The 22,164-nt window shown below is 44.3% G+C and overlaps 1 protein-coding gene across 1 annotated transcript in view; it reads left to right on the top strand.

Moving 5' to 3' along the window:
• LOC311227849 (adenylate cyclase type 4) overlaps positions 1-22,164 on the top strand; it is a 165,496-nt gene that overhangs the window by 10,477 nt on the left and 132,855 nt on the right. Inside the window, exons 4-7 of the mRNA XM_084313690.1 lie at positions 4,724-4,835; positions 15,947-16,074; positions 17,003-17,161; positions 17,265-17,424. Of these exons, the coding sequence (XP_084169816.1) occupies positions 4,724-4,835; positions 15,947-16,074; positions 17,003-17,161; positions 17,265-17,424 (559 nt within the window). The remainder of the gene's footprint in view (positions 1-4,723; positions 4,836-15,946; positions 16,075-17,002; positions 17,162-17,264; positions 17,425-22,164) is intronic.

Below are 22,164 nucleotides of genomic sequence, written 5' to 3'. Positions count from 1 at the left end.
CTCTCTCTGTGCTTGAATGGCAGTTTTGACAAGACAGATTTCAAGTGTGTAGGATTGTTCATGTCTTGCAGAATTTCATTATTGCTCATAGCATTGCAGCATGTTCTCAAGAAGAATGAGTATTTGTGTAAGGCTTTACCATCTTCCGATCGGATTGCATCCCAATTCAGAATTTGTTCCTGATAGGCAGCAGCAATGAAAACCTCATTTCCAAAATGTTTGCGTAGCAGCCGTTTTGCTTTCACATAGCCTTTTTGGGAATCCATGTGAAGGCAGCTTCTCACAATTGCCTTTGGTTCTCCATCTGTAAATTGTTCAAGAAAGAGCAGTCGATCTCTGTTGTTACTTGTCTTGCTTTCTATACAATGTTCAAATGTACTAATGAAAGAGACATAACTTAATGGATCACCTTTAAAAACAGGAATCTCTCTAGAAGGCAAGAGTGAGAACCTCTGTTCTTGAATTAACATTTCTGTGATTTCATTTTGTTTTCTCAAAATGTCCATCATGGCTCCGCCTGGTTGAACATTAACCTGAGCACCATCCTGCAAGCCAAAGTTTGGGTTAGGCTGTTGAGGTTGTTGGTGAGCAACAGGCATTCGTGAGCTTGTAGGCTGCTGAGCCATTTGTTTCTGTGGCTGCCATAATTACATTTACATTTACATTTACATTTAGTCATTTAGCTGACGCTTTTATCCAAAGCGACTTACAAGTTCTGTACGACAAGCCATCAGGAAGAGCACAACTCTATCAGCTGAGTAACAATGTTCATCAAAGTGTTGAGTGCTACAGTGTAGGTTAGTTTATTAGGACAAGTGCATGACAGTATGGTTAGTTAGGGTTAGATTTTTTTTTTTTTTTTTTAAATTTTTTTTTTAATTCAGATAATGGTTGAAGAAGTGAGTCTTTAGTCGACGGCAAAAGATTGGACGTGTTTCGGCTGTCCTAACTGGGGTGGGTAGTTCATTCCACCATTGTGGGGCAAGGACTGAGAATAGGCGACTTCTCTTTGATGACCCTCCCGGAGCTTGGATAGGAGTAGGTCTGAGGCGGCCAGAAGATGCAGAGCGTAGGGGTCTTGAGGGTGTGTAGTTAGAGACCATTGACCGGAGGTAGGCGGGAGCAGTTCCCTTTGCCGCACGGTATGCTAGGTCAAGGGCCTTGAAGCGGATTCGTGCAGCAATGGGGAGCCAGTGCAGGTCCCTAAGAAGTGGGGTGACATGGGCCGACTTCGGTAGGTTTGAGATCAGGCGGGCCGCTGCGTTCTGAATGAGTTGAAGAGGCTTAGTGGCAGTGGCCGGGAGGCCAGCGAGCAGTGCGTTGCAGTAGTCGAGGCGGGAGATGACTGTTGATTGGACGAGGAATTGGCCACTAGGGGCATGTTGAGACCTTCGTCTCAGTGGTGGATGGGAAGCTGCTCCTTCAAATTCATAATCTTCATCATCATCATCATCATCATCATCATCATCATTATTCTCTTCAGCCTCATCATCCTCTTCATAGTCATCATCTTCCTCTTCATCATCCAATCCATGATTAACCTTCTGGCTGTCCACTGGTAAGGATCGCATTGAGTCAAAATAAAGTGGATTGATGTGGATTAAGGGGTTAACATCAAGCCTGGTGTCTACATGTTTAGTAACATCCAGAACCTTTAACATGGCATCAGCAGCTGCAATTTCCACTTCTAATTCAAATGCTTCCTTTCTTGCTTTGAGCTGTGCCTCCTGAAATTCAAATTCTTGTCTTTGCTTGAGATAAGCAGAACGTGTGGCTAGATTGGCTCTTTCGGCCTCTACCTGTCTTAATGCTGCAGTGCTTGAAGTGGATTTCATGCCAACTGAATTATTGCCCAATGATTTCACACTTTGTGCTGGTGTCACTGTTGGTGTCACTTCTGGTGGCTTTTGTGCCATAGCTGCAGGGGCATTATTTATCCATTCTATAACCTTATCATGAAATTCACATATGATTTTGAACTTCGGCATGTACCACTGATCTTGTTCTTCTGCCGCTTCCTCTTCTGATAACAGCTGCTGTACTGTTTTGTGAAGTGATTTGAAGTCATTTGTTTTAGAATTAAATTCATTGTATTCTTGTTTAACCAATTCAACATTTCTGTAATCAACCATAAGTGCTTGTAACACATTTCTTTTGCTTGTGAGTTGTCCAAGTTTAGCTTTTCTTCGATTACATTGTTTTGTATAATTAGCCTCAAGTGCCCGTTGCGTGGGTTTCACTTGTCTCTTTCCCTCAACCACAGGCAAGTTAACATTTGTGTCAGAAGTGTGAACGGTGGTAACTTCAATCACAGGAGCTGCATCAGCACCTTCAGTCACAATCAAAGCAGCTGCATCAGAATGGCCCAATTCCTCTTTATCTTGCTCAGACATCGTTAAGCAGCATCTATTTATAACGGTGCACAGGTTTATTTGATGACGACATATATTCCTTCAGATCCACTTTAAATGCGCGTCTTTGGCGTTCATTTATCCACATGATATCGCACATTGCATTATCTTTAATAGAATCACACATCCTTTAGATTTTGATCCTCCAATTCTATTTTGAAATGCGCGTCTTTGGCGTCCATTTATCCATATGATATCGCACATTGTATTGTCTTTAATAGCATCACACATCCATTAGATACTTTGATCTTCCAATTCCATTTTGAAATGCGCGTCTTTCGCGTTCATTTATTCAATCATATTGCACAGTCCATTGTTTTCAATAGCGTGACACATCCAGTAGATCAGTTTGATACCATTTTAAATGCGCGTCTTTCGCGTTCATTTATCCAATCATATTTATTGCACAGTCCATTGTTTTCAATAGCGTGACACACCATTAGATCCGTTTGATACCATTTTAAATGCGCGTCTTTCGCGTTCATTTATCCAATCATATTTATTGCACAGTCCATTGTTTTCAATAGCGTGACACACCATTAGATCCGTTTGATACCATTTTAAATGCGCGTCTTTCGCGTTCATTTATCCAATCATATTTATTGCACATTCCATTGTTCTCAATAGCTTGACACATCCATTAGATCCTTTTGATCCATCAAATTCCATTCATTGTGTCCGTATCAGAGAGTTTTTCAACTTGAATGTAGGCTCAATTTGCCTATCTAAGCCAGGATACGTCTTCAACGCGCTCACACCACATTGACTTGGGCTGTTTGTTACTCACTGTTTGATGTTGTTGATAGTTGCATCCGATGGGTTCGAACCGGTTGAGTTTTATGGAAGGAGTTGCGTAAAGTTTCAAACAATAACGGAGCAAACAAATGAAACAAAACAGGCTCCAGACTTGTACTAAAGAGGTTTCAAAACAAACAGGCGCAGCAAAAGGGTTTCAAATAAACTCATAATGATTCTAAACAAAGTCTTTCTTTTCAGTCTTTCATTCATTCAATCTGCGCTGTGTGTGTGTGTAGCAAGCGAGCGGTTAAAAAACTGTTTCTCGTCTGGCGTGCGTTTACACACAGCTGTGCCGTAATTAATAGGAGAACCATGGTGCCATTTTACGAGGCGACCAGTGGCGGCGCTATTTAGTCAAAACTATTAAATCAAATGAAATGGCTCCTACAGCACCCATTGGATTGGACTGAATGAAATGGATGGGAAAAAAAGAGTCTGGATTCCACATTTTACTTGTCAGGCATGTAACCGGAGACGATTGCCCACCCTCAGAACACAGTGGAATATGTGTTACCAGTACCCAGCGTTGGATCAATAAATGCGATCGATATTTGGAATGGCGATCAGGAATTGGAATAATCTTTTTGGAGAACATCTGATCTGAGGTAAGGAATCTATTTTACCAGTCTTGGGATAATCAGAGTTTTTTTCACCTATATCTCAGCGTGTCCCATATGTGTGTGTGTGGCTGTGAGTGTGTGTGTGCTGATCAGGAAATAAGAGAATCGATTTTTCAGCCCACTTCTCTAGCGTGCATAAGTACACATACTATCGATAATCTAGCGTTTATTTGAAAACGATTCATAAATAGGCCAAAAAATTACAACGTGTTTTGTGTATTCCAGTAAAGCGCAATTCCTGCAGAATCTTTTTTTTTTCTGGAAGTTTAAAAACGAGCGTTTTTCAAAATGGTATAAAACGGAAATTAACCGATTAAAAAACAATCCGTTTCGACAATGTTGACTGGAAACAAGTCATTGATAAGCGACGGGCGTATTAGACACATAGCCATAAGTTAAGATATAGTTTATGCGTTCGCAAATGTGATCGCCCTCCCATTGTCTACAGCGCTGGCACTCAAGCGCTATTTCTGGCGCCCCCTGCTGGCACTCAAAGTGTTAATATTGGCCTGTTTGTCAATCAATCAATAAATAAATAAATCAATCAATCAATCAACCAATTAATCAATCAATCAACCATTCAGTAAATTAGTAAATTATTCAAATCCAACATAAAAGGTAAAGGATGGTGTGACACGACAAATCATTTTGAAGAGAATAAAGAAAATCTCTGTACTTTACACAGTGCTACCTCTGCCGTTGAATCAGATAGTAGCGTATCAAATACCAATATACTATTTTGAAGTGATATGTATCCTGTGTGTGTGTGTGCGTGCGTGTGTGTGTGTGTGTGTGTGTGTGTGTGTGTGTGTGTGTGTGTGTGTGTGTGTGTGTGTGTGTGTGTGTGTGTGTGTGTGTGTGTGTGTGTGTGTGTGTGTGTGTGTGTGTGTGTAGTATCCTGTATGCAGACATCGTGGGCTTCACCAAGCTAGCCAGTACTTGCTCTCCCCAAGAGCTTGTTGCGGTGCTCAACAAGCTTTTCGGCAGATTCGATGACATCGCCAAGGTGAGATTTCACATCACATTCTCCTGATTTGACCTTGATTTGAACGAGAAGCCGTTCTCTCCTCTCCTCTCCTCTCCTCTCCTCTCCTCTCCTCTCCTCTCCTCTCCTCTCCTCTCCTCTCCTCTCCTCTCCTCTCCTCTCCTCTCCTCTCCTCTCCTCTCCTCTCCTCTCCCCTACCCTTCTCTTCTCACCTCCCCTCTCCTCTCCTCTCCTCTCCACTTCTCTCCTCTCTTCTCCTCTCCTCTCCTCTCCTTTCCTCTGCTCTCCTATCCTCTATATCCTAGCCTTTATCACAATAAGGATCAAGGGGATCAATAAAGGAATATCTTACTCTTACTTATGAACCCTCACATACAGCAGTGGGACAGACAATACATGCATAGAGAATATGGTACATTTAGGGGTCAGATTAATTCATTCAATTAATATACAACTTCAATTCAAAAACGTACATTCCCCTGTTGGCTAATTTGCCTTGCTCTTTTTCTCACTGTATTTTTCTCTCTCTGTTCTCTCACTCCCTCTTGCTCTCTCTCTCTTCCCGCGAAGCCCCTCTCTGATTGGAAATGTACTACCAGATTCGCGTATAACGTTATTTCGCGTGACTTCCCGGTTTATTCATAACGTTATGCACATTTCACAACACAGCCAGCTGTCAGAAACTGTACATTGTAACGTTGTTATTTCACGGCCTGCCCATTTGATGTTCCCAAATCATATTCAGAAAGTATCACAGAGACTTCTATTGACCAAGGAATTAGTTATTATTAGTAAGACACAACATTTCCGTAGCAATTGACCACCAGACTCTTTCTCTTAAGGCATTAACTGGGTTAATTAATATAAATGTTATATTGTAACTGTCTAGTTACACATTGGTTCCGAAACATGTATGTTCCAGGCTGCAATTAAAACTTTGAATCTGAGAGAGCTCTGGTCAGCGAAGCCGGCGAGCGATTATTATTGGTTTTTAATGACAAACCAATTACATAATCCTATCCAACATATGTGTAAAGGCACACACAACATATTCCAGTTAACGGTATATTTTTTTAATGATTCGTTATGGCGTAATCAATACTTCCATGCGTATAAATTGCGTTCGAGACCTCCATGTTTTGGGGCTATTCATCAGAAAACTCGGATCCGGGATTCGGCTCCCATCCGTCGGGCAACAACTGTGGATTTTCAGCCTCTCTCTCTGGAGCTTAACGGAGTTTCGACTCCTGGCTAGAGGAACTTGTCGCGGCTCATGCGCATGCGCGCGCTCGGCCAATCAGAGAGGGGTCTGCAGAAATGGCCTCAACCAATCAGAGAGGGGTCTGCAGAAATGCGGCTACGAATTGTAGAGATGCCTCTCTTCCTCTCTCCCTATTTCTCCCTCTCTCTCTCTCCATCCACTCCCTCTATTCCTCCCTCTTACCCTCTCTCTCTCTCCCTCCTTCCACCACCCTGTCTTTCCCCTACCATCTCTCTCTCCCACCCCATTCTCTCTCTCCCATCCCCTTCTCTCTCTTACCCTATCTATATCTATCTATCTCTCTCTCCCCCACCCCCTCTCCCTCCCTCCCCCATCCTATCTCTCTCTGTCTCACTCTCTCTTTCTCTTCTGTCTCTCTCTCTTACCCCCCCCCCTCTCTCTCTCTCTCTCTCTCTCTCTCTCTCTCTCTCTCTCTCTCTCTCTCTCTCTCTCTCTCTCTCTCTCTCTCTCTCTCTCTCTCTCTCTCTCTCTCTTTTTACAAAACAGGGGAAGTTCTTGATAAGCCTCTAGGCTTCTAAACTTCTCCTACACAATATGGTTATTATGTATTTTTTTTAACTTTTGTTTAACTCTTTGTGTTAATGTAGCGTGATGGATTCTGCGTTGTGTCTGGTGTGAGGTGGACGTAGACACTCAGACAATGGTACCCATTTGGTGGTTGCTTATTTGACAATCCTGTTAATCAAAACAGCACGTACACAACACATGGCGGCGTTAGCGACCGTCATCAAAGTGCACTCCACCTCTTGCTCTCGTCCTCAACAAACACAAAGAGAGCGTGCGCGCACATTTAAAACAGCGCGCCGTCTACAGTCACGACCATTGGATACATTTAGCTCAGTGCAAGTTAGCTTCAGCAAAAACATACAAAACAATATGAAATAAAAGACAGTGTGTAAGCATTAATTAAACCAAAATACAAAACCAACGGTTCATACCTGTTAATCAAAACAGCACGTACACAACACATGGCGGCGTTAGCGACCGTCATCAAAGTGCACTCCACCTGATATTACCAAACAGAATACTGAGTTAGTACACGAACGTACTATGGCTGTTTTACACAGGGCGAATTAATGTCATTACACAACAGGGTATTTCAGTACCAAAACCAGAACCTAAATCAGTTTTACAATTTATACAAAGCAGTTAAATCCAATATTAGATAAACGGAAGCGCATACCTCTTGCTCTCGTCCTCAACAAACACAAAGAGAGCGAGCACTTCCGTCAGCGTGTGTCTCGTCAACAAACCGGCGAAACCATTTTATACATTAGTTGAACGTATTTACAATACAACAGATATTCAATGGAAAGATATCCTATCTTCTCTAAACCCATTATAAAAGACCCAAAAGGGATTTCGTTTGGAGAATTGGTAACTCAATGTGAGGAAATTAATATGAAGTAATAATCAAGACACCCCTCCATAACACTAAAGTGGGCTCGGTCCACTTTGTTCCACTTTGTTCCTTCAAAGTAAGAGTGTTTCCGTTTTGACCTACTTATTTAAGATAAAGTATAACAGTTTCTGTCCATGATTCTAGCATAACAACTTCACTCTGCTACATACTCCCCCACTGACTTATGCCAGACCATGGACAGTGTTCCCTTCAATCAACTCAACAGCGTAAGTATAAACCAAAGAAACAGAAAATAATAAAAAAAATCACAATGAATCAACGCGTCACATGTAACTCAGTGTATTCCCTTAATTCTAAACCTAGAAAATAGGTTGACCAGCTCAAAAGCTATCCGATAAAGGATCAGGAAAAATAAAGGGTAGCGAGCCCCTCACCTAACCACAGGCAAAAAAACATGCCATGTACATATTCATACCATGGAATACACCAAAATTACCAAATCATGTCTAATGCAATAGACAACCGTAACCGTATGACCCAAAGAAAATCAAACAGCAAAATCAATGAAAGGAAAAAAAAATTATGAATAAAAAGAATCACCAAAAAAAAAATTTGAATCACCTTTTAAGATGACAGCAGAGTCCTGACTCTCTGTACAGCCATCGTCTGAATGAGCCTGTTAACTGGCCTGATGAACCTCCCCAGCCTAGTGTAAACCCCTTGAGGTACCCCAACTACACTCGGTTTGACAGTGACAATGGCCGACCCCGGCTCACACACTGGAACAAGTAAGGATGAGCTACAGGGGGCCTTCCCCGGAGCCATCATGTCCTCAGTGCCCGACATAACCAACTCAGGTTCACACACTGGAACAAGTAAGGATAAACTACAGGGGGCCTTCCCCGGAGCCATCATGTCCTCAGTGCCCGACATAACCGACTCAGGTTCACACACTGGAACAAGTAAGGATGAACTACAGGGGGCCTTCCCCGGAGCCATCATGTCCTCAGTGCCTGATTCCACAGTCGTCGTGTCTGACGACTGTTCACTGTCCTGATAAACAATTACAGAGTATGACTCCTCTGATTCAACATCTGCATCTGGTCCCTCCATCCAAAAGTGGCGTGGTTTCTTCAGTTTACACTCCTGCTCCTCACCATTATGTGACTCAAGTGTAATTCCATGATGTTGATCACTACTCATGCTCCCCACCTGCTCCTCTGCTGGCTCTGATACACCCATCCCTGTCGTGGTATCTACTACCCCCTCCACACTGGACTCAGGAAGATGAGCAACCCACCGGGCAGTTCTCAGCTCACCCTGATCAGAATCATCTGTCATTTCCTCACTCGGAACAGTGCCAGGAATAGACACCTCAATCTCTGGCTCATCCCATGACGGCAGAGGCAGGAAATTGACGGGCATAATCAAGTTCCTATGAACAGTCTTAATCCTCCCTGTGACAGGATGACGGATACTGTATACATTCAGCCCACTGTTTTTACACACTACAGTATAGACGGCACTCTCCCAGCGGTCAGCTAGCTTTTTCTTGCCTCGCTCCCCCTTATTTGCCAGTAAGACCCGATCCCCCTTCTCTACCGCATGTCCCTTTAACTGTCTGTTATACACCTCAGCTTGCCTGGTCTGTTGCTTCTCAGCATGCTTTTGAGCAAGTGCCATCGCTTCCCTCAGATCCTTTCCCAGTGACTGGACATACTTATCCACATCCACCGTATCTCCATCTAAAAGGACACTCTGAAACATGACATCGACAGGTAATCTTGGAGTGCGGCCAAACATCAAAAAGAAGGGTGGGACCCCCGTGGTCTCATGCACTGTGCAATTATAAGCAAACGTCAAAGTGTTCAACATCTGAGGCCATTTCACCTTGGAACGAGGTGGCAAAGCACGGATCATACTACCTAAAGTGCGGTTTAGACGTTCTACTTGTCCATTTCCCATAGGATGGTATGGCGTGGTATGGGATTTTTCAACCCCTGCCATCTGAAGCATTTCTGCTATGAGTGCACTCTCAAAATTAGCTCCTCTGTCGCTATGAATGCAGGCTGCAAAACCATAAACAGAAAAAAAGTTATTCCAGAGCACTCTGGCCACCGTCTTTGCAGTTTGATTGGGACACGGATAAGCACACGCTAGTTTGGTAAAATGGTCAGTTATAACAAGCACATCAATGGACTTATTATTGGCATCCTCAGCCGACCAAAAGTCAATACACACCAACTCCAGTGGTGCAGTGGTGACTATAGATACCAGCGGAGCCCTAGCCTCGGGCTCAGGTGCTTTGCTCAGTACACACCTCTTACAATGACTCACGTATTCTTTGACATCCTTTTCCATGGAGTCCCAATAGAAACGTTGTCTAGTGAGCCACAATGTGCGCTGCTGGCCCTGATGCCCGGCCTCATCATGTACCCCTTGCAGCGCCTGTCCTCTCAGAGCGCTCGGTACAACATATTGAAAGACCTTCTTCCCACTCACAACGTGTTTTGAAACACGGTACAACACTCCCAATTTTGTTGTGAGTTTTCCCCACTGTCTCAGTGTGCGGTTTGTTTCTTTCGACTCATGAACTCTCTCTCTTCGAGATGGGCGGCGGCCTCTATCTACAAAGAATTTGACTCTACCAGTGACAGGGTCCTGGCACTGTTTGTCGTACAATTCCTCATGAGTGAGGACAGGCAATGGGCTCTGTCCCATGGACACCAACCTTTCTAGCTGCTGCACGTGAGAGACTGCTCTCATAGCTGCGCCATCCTCCCAACAGCGATGTGTGTGGAGTACAGCAGATACCTCTTCACGAGATATGCTCCCACTGTCACTACCCACCTCACCACTGGCCTTAAGGGAACTCTGAATGGACAATCCTAGGCCCTTCCTCCTCACCTCTGGTTCCTCACAGGTAAGACGGAACATGTTCTGCACGTCATCCACCTCTAAACCTCTAGCCTCCCTCAACAAGACATCATACGAGGTCCTTGTCAGCCTGTGCATCACCCTAGGTTTAGCAAACGGCTCCCTGCTCAGTGCATCAGCTACTGTATTTTTAGGCCCAGGAATGTACTGAATGTCAAAATCAAAAGGTGCCAGCTTCGCCACCCATCTCTGCTCGCATGCATCGAGTTTTGGCTTTGTGAGGATGTACTTAAGGGGATTATTGTCTGTCCACACTGTAAATTTATGTCCTCGCAGCCAATGGCTAAACTTGTCGTGTATAGCCCATTTCATGGCGAGAAACTCAAGCCTATGAGCGGGATATTTAGACTGAGCATGATTCAAAGATTTACTAGCAAAAGCTATGGGCCTGGCTGTGCTACACCCTTCCTGCACTTGTGAAAGCACAGCTCCCAGTCCACTAGTGGATGCATCTACAGACAATAAAAATGGCTGAGAGAAGTCAGGGTGAGCCAACAGAGTTTGTCCCACCAATGCGGCTTTTAACGCCTCAAAGGCCTCCCTACACTCCACAGTCCAGTCTGCTGCACTAAGCCTACGAAGGGGGGCAGCTCTCTTGCTTTTTACTTTGCCTCTCCGTGGCTTCTTCACACCCGTGGTCAACTGAAACAGTGGTCTTGCAACTACAGAGCAGTTCTCAATGTAATGCTGATAATACACCATCATTCCTAAAAATGACCGGATCTTATTGGCAGACGGGGTGACCCCATCCGACTCCATAATATCGATCTCCGTCACACCCACTATCGCCTGCACCTTATCGGGGTCTGTGGCTATCCCCTCCCGAGAAACAATGTGTCCCAAAAACTTCAGTGACTTTCTCAGAAACTGACACTTAGATGGAGACAACTTCAGGTTGTGTTCTCGTAAACGCTGAAATACCATCTCCAGCCTCTGCAAGCTCTCTTCTTCCGACTTGCCAAAGACCAGAAGGTCATCTAAGTAACAAAGAAGACTCAGTGAGTTCTGATCACCAAAGATTGTGAGCATCATTCTCATGAACGTAGCTGGACTGTTACACAGCCCCTGGGGCATACGGTTATATTCATGTAAACCGAGAGGAGAGGAAAACGCAGTGTATTTCTTATCATCCTCATGCAGTGGGACATTGTAATACCCGGATGTCAAATCCATGGAACTGAAAAAGGCATTGCCTCCCAACGCTGCAAGTACATCTGCTTGATGAGGTAATGGATGTGCATCTTTCACGGTACGAGCGTTTAACCACCTGAAATCTGTGCACAATCTCAATTCCCCATTCTTTTTCCAACAAAGAACTAGGGGGGAGGCATACTCACTACTCGACTTCCTAATTATCTCCCTGTCCTCCATCTCGTCCAGAGTCTCTCTCAACTTTTGGTAATGGGCGGGGGAGAGCCTCCGGTAAGGTAACCGAAAGGGCCGATCGTCAGTCAGTCGGATACGGTGACAAAAGCCACCAGCCTCACCACAATCCAACCGGTGTCTAGAAAACACATCCTCATAGTTCTCAATTAAATCAGTCAGTCTCTCTTTCCAGACTGGTGAGACCTGACAGTCATCAACTGACAGGTTCTGGAGCCCTAGACTAGCCAGTCTATCGTTCCCCCTAGCTACATTGTTGCTATCACAACTCCTAGCTGTCAGACTGCCGTGAGAGCTGCCACTACTCACTCTACCGGCATTCTGGTGGACTGAAGTGTCCGTATCATTGTCAAAATCTTCTAATGCAATGCATGGATATACGTCAGCCACTTTTGCATTTCTTCTCAAGGTGATAGCCTTGTTAGTCGGATTTATAATCTTGACAGGAAGCCACCCATCCCCCCAGAGAGGTGTAACTACCCTGCCAACTAGTATGTTACGGTGCACACAACGAGAGGCGCTGGGCTCAACGATAACAGTACTTCCCATAGACAGTTTTGTCTTGGGTGGGAGACGACCCCACACTACATGCTCACTCATTGGTTCAAGTGTTACGGCCTGTTTCAACTTGACTGTTCCCACTTTGTCAGGAATTTCCTCCCCCCTCCATCTCTCAAGATTGGCCATGAACCTGATAAACTGACTGTTTTCGTCCTGACATGGTGACTCAGCTTTTCCCAGTATGCGCCAGTAGGCCTCCGTGGATTTGAACTGCCTAATTAAGGGCTTCATCACATTGGTGCCTATAATGAGCTCATCTACCTGACCCTCCACTATTAAGACTGGTACTATGTATTCAAAACCGTAAAGCTTAAGTTTCAGCTCACACGTTCCCACCGGGCTAGTTTGTTTCCCACCACACCCCACAAGAACAACATTGGTGGTCGATATTAGATCACCCGTCACTACTCCTGCCTCCCTCAGCCGAGGAACCACATCAGCGCGCAGAGAAGTAGCCATGGATCCACTATCTAACATCCCCTGTAACTCAACCTTGTCTCCTGTCAATACGGTGGTGAAAAATAAACTGTCACTTTGGGATGTTCTGGTCACATTCTGCATAATTACTGTCTTGTCTTTGGGTGCTGCTTCACAAACAGACGTATATACAGACTGGATATCATCATTGCAATTGGAGGAAAAACCATAGGGGCCCACATTGTCCTCCTTTGAACGAGGGCCGGCTAGTTTCCCTGGGGAGGACCAGCCTGTCTCTGACCAGGGGGCTGTCTAGGAGTGGTCTGCCCACAATAGATACCAATATGCCCTGGACTCAGACACTTGAAACACAGCCTGTGCGTCCTGCAATGTGTCCTAGTATCGTGCTCCGAACTGCCACAAACCTGACATTCTTGAGAAGGTCTGGGGAGCTGTCTATGGGGGCCATTTTGTACATAAGGACCATTTTGTACAGACTGAGTGTTGTTGCCTAACGCCATTTCTAACACTCTCAGAACCCTATCCATTGTGTTATTCTCAGCTACAGGCGTCAGCTGCTCTAGCTCTGGACTACTGACAGCCACAGGGGACGCGCTTTGTTCGTGATTAACAACCACCCTCTCCTGTGATGACTCAATGGCGACCACTTGTTGTGTCAACCGACCTCGACTTGCTCTATGTTCTCTCAAATATTCATCCAAATGTCCCTGCACCTCACCTGCTGTCCACTCACGAGATGGCTTACTCTTGAACACTAAGGACAACTCCTTATCGGGGCAGTTACGGATGAACATGAGAACTAGATGCTTGCTCAGGCTAGTCTGAGATTCCCCCTTACTAAGAAGACACTGCTCTGTGGCTTCTGCTGCTTTGTTAAGCCTAATCCAATAGTCAAGAGGATTCTCGCTTGTATATGCTTTGACTGCATAAAAGTCAGCTAATGGAAGATCTGAGTGAATAATATCACCAAAATGTTGTCTCAAAATGCTAAAAATAACACCCACCTCACTGACAGTTGAGTTACTACGCAGCCATACTTTGGTAACGTCCCGGGCCCTCCCCATTAGCTTGTTCATAACCTCCTCAACTTGTTCAGTTCCAGTACAGTTATTTTTCTTTCTGAGATACGTCCTCATGAGTTCCTCCCACTCAAAAACAGAACACTTATCCGTGCTGTCCCCTCTAAAATAGGGTGGGGCATTTGCATCTGAACGTAACACAAGGTTCATTTTGGATGCATCAATCACAGTATTCCCACATTGGTCAGGTTGGAACGTCTGTTGGGGATTTTTAGAAGCTAATACAGGTGAAATCCCCGTGATTGTGTTCTGCATTAACGTCATCCTAATAGCTTCCCCTATTTCTGACCCAATGGATCTTATCAAATTGGCCATTTGACTGGGGGATGTTTCAACACTAGTGTTGTTGATTTCACCAGGTGAGGGAACAACCGGAGTGAAAAGTAACGATTGGGCATTTCCCTCTAAGTGACCCTCTACACTCCTCCTTTCAGGACTAGAGGAACCTGAGCCACCTTGACTCCCCGGAGTAGACTGCATAACCGGTGTGTAATCGAGAACCCCTCTCCCTCTCCCCACATTCAAGTCCCTTGTAGGAGTGTTTCCTTCATTCAAAGTCATTTTCAATATCAAATGGTACTTTTACCGTTTTACTCTTCAGTGTGTTTTGGGTAACACACTCGAAATCAGTAAACTTGATTAGAGACTATCTTTTTCAAAGGATTCAGTGCTCTCCAGCCTCCTCAGGAACAGACCTCAGGACCAGGCGGCGAATGCAGCGTCCCCGTGACTAGGTCGCGCCAGCAGCATCCACGCGTCTAGGCCGCCCCTGAAGCCTCCACGTCTCTCCAGCTACACCGGTGGTCGGCCTCTGCTGACCAGTTGATCCGGTTGTCTCGGCACCAGTTGTAGCGTGATGGATTCTGCGTTGTGTCTGGTGTGAGGTGGACGTAGACACTCAGACAATGGTACCCATTTGGTGGTTGTTTATTTGACAATCCTGTTAATCAAAACAGCACGTACACAACACATGGCGGCGTTAGCGATCGTCATCAAAGTGCACTCCACCTCTTGCTCTCGTCCTCAACAAACACAAAGAGAGCGCGCGCGCACATTTAAAACAGCGCGCCGTCTACAGTCACGACCATTAGATACATTTAGCTCAGTGCAAGTTAGCTTCAGCAAAAACATACAAAACAATATGAAATAAAAGACAGTGTGTAAGCATTAATTAAACCAAAATACAAAACCAACGGTTCATACCTGTTAATCAAAACAGCACGTACACAACACATGGCGGCGTTAGCGACCGTCATCAAAGTGCACTCCACCTGATATTACCAAACAGAATACTGAGTTAGTACACGAACGTACTATGGCTGTTTTACACAGGGCGAATTAATGTCATTACACAACAGGGTATTTCAGTACCAAAACCAGAACCTAAATCAGTTTTACAATTTATACAAAGCAGTTAAATCCAATATTAGATAAACGGAAGCGCATACCTCTTGCTCTCGTCCTCAACAAACACAAAGAGAGCGAGCACTTCCGTCAGCGTGTGTCTCGTCAACAAACCGGCGAAACCATTTTATACATTAGTTGAACGTATTTACAATACAACAGATATTCAATGGAAAGATATCCTATCTTCTCTAAACCCATTATAAAAGACCCAAAAGGGATTTCGTTTGGAGAATTGGTAACTCAATGTGAGGAAATTAATATGAAGTAATAATCAAGACACCCCTCCATAACACTAAAGTGGGCTCGGTCCACTTTGTTCCACTTTGTTCCTTCAAAGTAAGAGTGTTTCTATTTTGACCTACTTATTTAAGATAAAGTATAACAGTTTCTGTCCATGATTCTAGCATAACAACTTCACTCTGCTACATTAATAAATAAATACAAATACAAAATACCCTCTCTCTCCCCCACTCCCTCTCCCTCCCCCCATCCTCTCTCTCTCTCTCTCTGTCTCACTCTCTCTTTCTCTTCTGTCTCTCTCTCTTACCCTCTCTCTCTTTCCCCCATCCCCTTCTCTCTTTCGCCATCTCTCTCTCCCCCACCCCCCTCTCCCCCCTCCCCCCATCCTCTCTCTCTCTGTCTCACTCTCTCTTTCTCTTCTGTCTCTCTCTCATCCCTGCAGAAGAACGAGTGTCTGCGTATTAAGATCCTGGGTGACTGTTACTACTGTGTGTCTGGTCTGCCTGACCCCATCCCGTCCCACGCCAGGAACTGTGTTCAGATGGGGCTGGACATGTGCACCGCCATCAAGTCAGTCTCTGTTTAATGTTTAATCAATGACTTACAGAATACATGTTCAGTGATGTGATGAACTGGTACACATTGTAGGATTGTTCTCCTGTTCTCTCTTCTTCTCTTCTCTGTTCGCTCTTCTCTTCCCTTCTCTCTCTTCGCCTCTCTTCTGTTCTCTCTTCTGTTCTCTCTTCTCTTCTCTCCTCTCTTCTATTCTCTTCTCTCTCTTCTCTGTTCTCCTCTTTTCTCTTCTCTTCACTCCTCTCCACTCCTCCCTTCTTCTCTTCTCTTCTCTTATCTCTTCTCTGTTCTCATATTTTCTCTTCACTCCTCTCCTCTATTCTCTTCTCTTCTCCTCTCTTCTCTTCTTTTCTCCTCTCTTCTCCTCTCCTCTCCTCTCCTCCCCTCTCCCCTTCTCTCCTCTCCTCCCCTCTCCTCTCCTCTCCACTTCTCTCTTCTCTTCTCTTCTCTTCTCTTCTCTTCTCTTATCTTCTCCTCTCCTCTCCTCCCCTCTCCTCTCCCCTTCTCTCCTCTCCTCCCCTCTCCACTTCTCTCCTCTCTTCTCTTCTCTTCTCTTCTCTTCTCTTCTCCTCTCCTCTCCTCTCCTCTCCTCCCCTCTCCCCTTCTCTCCTCTCCTCCCCTCTCCTCTCCTCTCCACTTCTCTCTTCTCTTCTCTTCTCTTCTCTTCTCTTCTCTTCTCTTCTCTTCTCTTCTCCTCTCCTCTCCTCCCCTCTCCTCTCCCCTTCTCTCCTCTCCTCTCCACTTCTCTCCTCTCTTCTCTTCTCTTCTCCTTTCCTCTCCCCTTCTCTCCTCTCCTCTCCTCTCCTCTCCTCTCCTCTCCTCTCCTCTCCTCTCCTCTCCTCTACATAGCCTTTGTTTATCACAATAAGGATCAATATTTCATCCTCTCATCACGGTTTGATATCACCTCTTTGTGTGTCTATAGTAAGCTCCGGGAGGCTACGGGGGTGGAGATCAGCATGCGGGTGGGCGTTCACTCTGGCAACGTGCTCTGCGGTGTGATTGGCTTGCAGAAGTGGCAGTACGACGTGTGGTCACACGACGTGACGTTAGCCAATCACATGGAGTCTGGCGGTCTTCCTGGGTACGTTCGAAACTGTCATGGCATTACCAGCAACTTGCCTGTACCTTGTATGATAGTTATTCCTTACTATTCACCCTCCCCCCCACCCCCCCACCCCCCCCAGACGAGTCCACATCACAGAGGAGACACTGCAGCACTTGAACGGAGCATACCAAGTGGAAGATGCGGACGGGGGGAGTCGGGATGCTCTTCTAAAGGGCCGGAAAACCTACATGGTCATCGACCCCCACAAGAGAACTAGTGTTACCAAAACACATGAAGAGGTGTGTGTCTGTCTGTGTCTGTCTGTCTGTCTGTCTGTCTGTCTGTCTGTCTGTCTGTCTGTCTGTCTGTCTGTCTGTCTGTCTGTCTGTCTGTCTGTCTGTCTGTCTGTCTGTCTGTCTGTCTGTCTGTGTGTCTGTGTGTCTGTCTGTCTGTCTGTCTGTCTGTCTGTCTGTCTGTCTGTCTGTCTGTCTGTCTGTCTGTCTGTCTGTCTGTCTGTCTGTCTGTCTGTCTGTCTGTGTGTGTGTGTGTGTGTGTGTGTGTGTGTGTGTGTGTGTGTGTGTGTGTGCGCGTGCGTGCGTGTGTGTGTGTGTGCGTGTGTGCGCGTGCGTGTGTGTGCTTGCGTGTTTGGTTTCAGAGACATCAGGACAAGTCACAATGATTGATTTGGTTTTGTACGGCCTCGGTTGACTGAGCACATTCTTCATCAGGATATCTACAAATATCCCACAATTGGCGTCTACGAACTTGTGACAGACTTTTTGCGTCCTCCCGGCGTGCTGTATTGTTTCAACTATACAGAGAAAAGTGAGTATAATAGGATGGTCGACCAAAAATGTATGGAAAGGAATTAAAACCTTCCCGCTTTTCTCTGTGCCAGGTGAACATTACAGAATGTTGTCAAATATTGAGATCATGGCTGAGTAAGAATAATGTGCATTAATATATCTGATCTGTATTGAGAATCGTACCGGGGAAACGCGTGTACCTGGGTCCTTAACTGGACAGATGTTCTGAAAGGATGGGTTGTCTGTGCTATTCCCGGATTTGGCTGTTGCCAAACCGAAAGTTAGGGCACAAAATAAGGTTGTTGGTTTGCTAACCCAAGTCTAGCTGATGCAGGCTAAAATATAGGCAACAAGGCAAGAAACGTGGGCTTATTATGATGTGATATCCTTGGAAAACGCTACTCCGTTGGAACCTATTAATTACCAGAGTAGCGTCATAATATTCATTGTTTCAACCTCAAACTAAGCCCACAATCTCTTCCATTCCTGAAAACGATGTATTTGGATTGAATTCCAATTGATTATACAGATAGCGGGAAGATGACCGGCGATGTCTCGGGAGTACGTGAATGTACATTTAACGAGTCGCAGGTCGAAGGGACCGTGAGTGTGATTAAAAGGTATATATAATCTAATATATCGCTGGTAAATTTCGAAGTCAGGTTCGGTCGTTATGACTTTAATAACGATGTGTAGTTAAATCAAGGGATAAATGCCTTGTCGCAACAGATGTTGGCCGACTAAACGTACAGCGATCCAATACAGTCAGATATTCACACACGTTAACTTATATGTATTAATGTTTGTTTGTCTGTTTAAAGTCTCGTTTGTATTTGCGTGCGCCGAGCATTGAGAGACTATTACCGTTATATAGAGAATAACATTGAAGTTCAGGTAATAACATTGAAGTGCAGTTCACGCGACAAGCTAGCATAGTAATTTCCGGAACCGGCCCACGGGAACAACCATTTGGAGAAGTATAGTTTTATCGTTTCAGTTTGTTTACGTTTCACATATGCACAGGCGCGTTCATTCGGTAACAAAACGCTGGTATAGGAATTCCAGGCTATTGAGAGCTTGTGGGAAAAATACTGTATGAATTGCAAAGCGTTATTTCCGAGGCGAATGAGAACGCACGAACGTCGCATGGAGCGATGACGTCACGCTATGCGCGCCGTGAAGCTATGATTTTATATTAAACTATCCATAGGCAAACGTAAAGTTTAATATGCCCAAGGCCGAAGGTATATGAAATCCACGTGCAGTATATGTTTTATTTGTATATGTATGTGCGCGCTGCTATTGGAAAGTGTTGAGTTGCAGTGGCGAGATGGAGAAGAGTGTTTCCAGGATTGCATTATCCCAGACCACCGGAGAAACGAACCGAACATTGCATTAACGACACGTAACGTGCTACAGCCTCAGGAACCAACGTCAACACAAACAGCTTTCCCCGGTGAGTATGAAAATCATAAATATAGATGCTTTGATTGATTGATTGAAAAATTTATTAACAGATTGCAGAATAGGTACAATACAGCACAGCTCAATATACACAATTGTTAAGGGGATGCAGACCAGAGAGAGACTTTAGTCTTGTTTACATCAGGGTCCCCCATTTTCAATACCAGATTTGTTTACATCAGGGTCCCCCATTTTCAATTTATCAGGACATATTATGACATACATGACATACAGATAGTCAGTACTGCTACATCTGTACATTTATGACATACCAGATTTGCAAATTCAGTACTGTTTGTGATACAAAAGGAGTCAAGAAAAGGGAGTCATTTGACGTAGAAACTGTACATATACACAACTATCATCTCAGTTACAGCAAAGTACAAACTTGGGCACAAACAACATAGATCATGTTTAAAAGTAAGATGTTTAGGTTATATTCACTTGAGTTAATGTGTTTATCTAAAGAACCAATGAAAGATAACTAGCCCTTTCCATTGTAAGACATTTTAAACATGATTCAAAATGTGTGGTTCCACATTCATATGATGCTTGTGTACATATGCGATATGATTGATAAATGATAACACTATCATTACATCCTAGAACGGGATGGATGAGAAATAGCTGATGTTTTGTTAAGCTCACAGACAATCAAGGAGAACCCACTCAGATGGTCTTAGAAAAGAGTGGAAAATTAACATGTGTTTGTATTTACAGATCTGGCTCTGAGGCGAGATGCAAAACAGTGCATGACTACACCCAAATTGTATCACAAAAGACAGAAAATCCAACAATTTGCAAGTCAACCGAGAGACAGTGCAGAGCTGAGAGACAATCGATTGACCAAAGCTAGTTTTAAATAGGATTCTAATCAATTGGATAGAATTGATCTAAAAGCTAAAGAAAGAATAACAACCTTTCTTTAGAGATAATGAATAAATGCAGATAATGTTTAAATGAGGCCAAAATCATGCCTCCTCTTTTTCCACAGTAACATTGAGTGAGATGATGAAATAGAGAAGGACTAGCTAATGTTTGTTGAGCACACAGACAGTCAAAGAGGATTCACCCAGAATAAAAGAAAAGAGTGGGAAATTAACATGTGTTTGTATTTACAGACAACCAAGAGATCTGGCTCTGGGTCAAGATTCAGAATGGGTGTAAACACATTGTATCACAAAAGCTGAAACTCCAGTGATTTGCATCTGAACACAGACAAAGCACAAAGTGAGACCAGCTACAATCATTTAAATTGAGACCCCAAAATAATCTACATTTGAACACGAAAATCAGCTGAGGACGATGTGGAGCTGAAAGACAATGCAAATGCCTAGAGAGGACTCTGACCACACCTAGAGACTCAACTTAGTATAGTATAAACACAGGTGATGATGTTGCAGTCATGAAAATCTACCTAATTCCCATACTAACAATAACTAACCAGTCGTTTTCATCATCTCTTTTCAAGAGGCACATGAATTAGAGAAGTGCCCGAGATGAAAGATTAATGATGAAAACAACTTTACTTACAATCTCCTCCTTCTATTCTCTGTTTATAACCAATAACATGCATGACTATTCTTTTAACAACTAATATATTTCCATGACTGCAAAATATCAACCACAAAATTGAAACACAATTATCTAAATGTACAAGGTATACACGTACATTGATCATTTAGCTGACACTGTATGACAGGACATCAAAAAGGGCACAACTTTATCAGCTGAGTAACAATGTTCATCAAAGTGTTGAGTGCCACAGTGTAGGTTAGTTTTATTAGTGTTGAGTGCTACAGTGTAGATTAGTTTATTAGGACAAATGCATGACAGTAAGGTTAGTTAGGGTTAGATGACAAAACGAATGATTGTTTTTCATGCAAAATTAACTGGCTACCTAGATTTTATGTTTTTTCCCCATGCTAAATTATGACGAGCCACACTGAGACGTGAATAACGCCAGAGAAGTCGTGGCGAGGTAAGTATCCTGAGGCACACCCAACGCATCCTGAGGTAAGATCAACTTCAATTTAACACCACAGACTATTTTATCTGATTCAAGACTTTGGCCATTCATTTACTAATTTTATTTAAAGCCTAATGCTGTAAGATCTAGTTAGATACAAGATCTGATAAGATTGTAGTGAATGTGACCTTCTTGACACAAGGAATCACTGCTAATGCAATTGGCTTGCATTTCCTATTTTCAATTAAGTGATTTTATTTACAATAAATTGAATTAACCCTAAATGATTTTCCTCTGTAGCAGAAAGGCATTGAATCATTTATGTGAGGAGTTTTCTAAGGCAGTTTTTATCATCCTCAGATCACGAATTGGTGAGAGGACAGGACGAGGAACACAACCCAGCGACCTGAGCGACCCACGACAGCATACTACCACCAGGGACGCCGCCAAGGAGCTGCGGACACAACCAGAACAACGACAGCAAACGTGGGAGAACCGCCATCCAACCCAGCCCACAGACATCCCCAAGAAAGTGGAGCAGGGGACCACGAAGGAGACTGACCAAGGAGACACTGACGAAGAGGAGATCAACCTTTGACGGCCTCCACCCCGGCACTGCAGACCACGGCAGACCAAACCCATCACCTGCAGATGGGAACCAAAGCCCCGACCATCAAGGTGGATTCCCATGACAAGATTGTCATCCGTGTGAGAGAGAGCGTCCTACTGACTAGCCACTACACCGGCGGGCCCTCGCCCTCCATCAAGTGGTACCGCAATGACGAGGAGAGGACAGCGAA

This window comes from Notolepis coatsorum (genome assembly GCF_963971535.1).
Source record: "Notolepis coatsorum genome assembly, chromosome: 4".
In the NCBI taxonomy this organism is placed as follows: Eukaryota; Metazoa; Chordata; class Actinopteri; order Aulopiformes; family Paralepididae; genus Notolepis; species Notolepis coatsorum.
The sequence above is the reverse complement of the archived record's forward strand: the minus strand, read 5'-3'. Positions and strand labels throughout refer to the sequence as shown.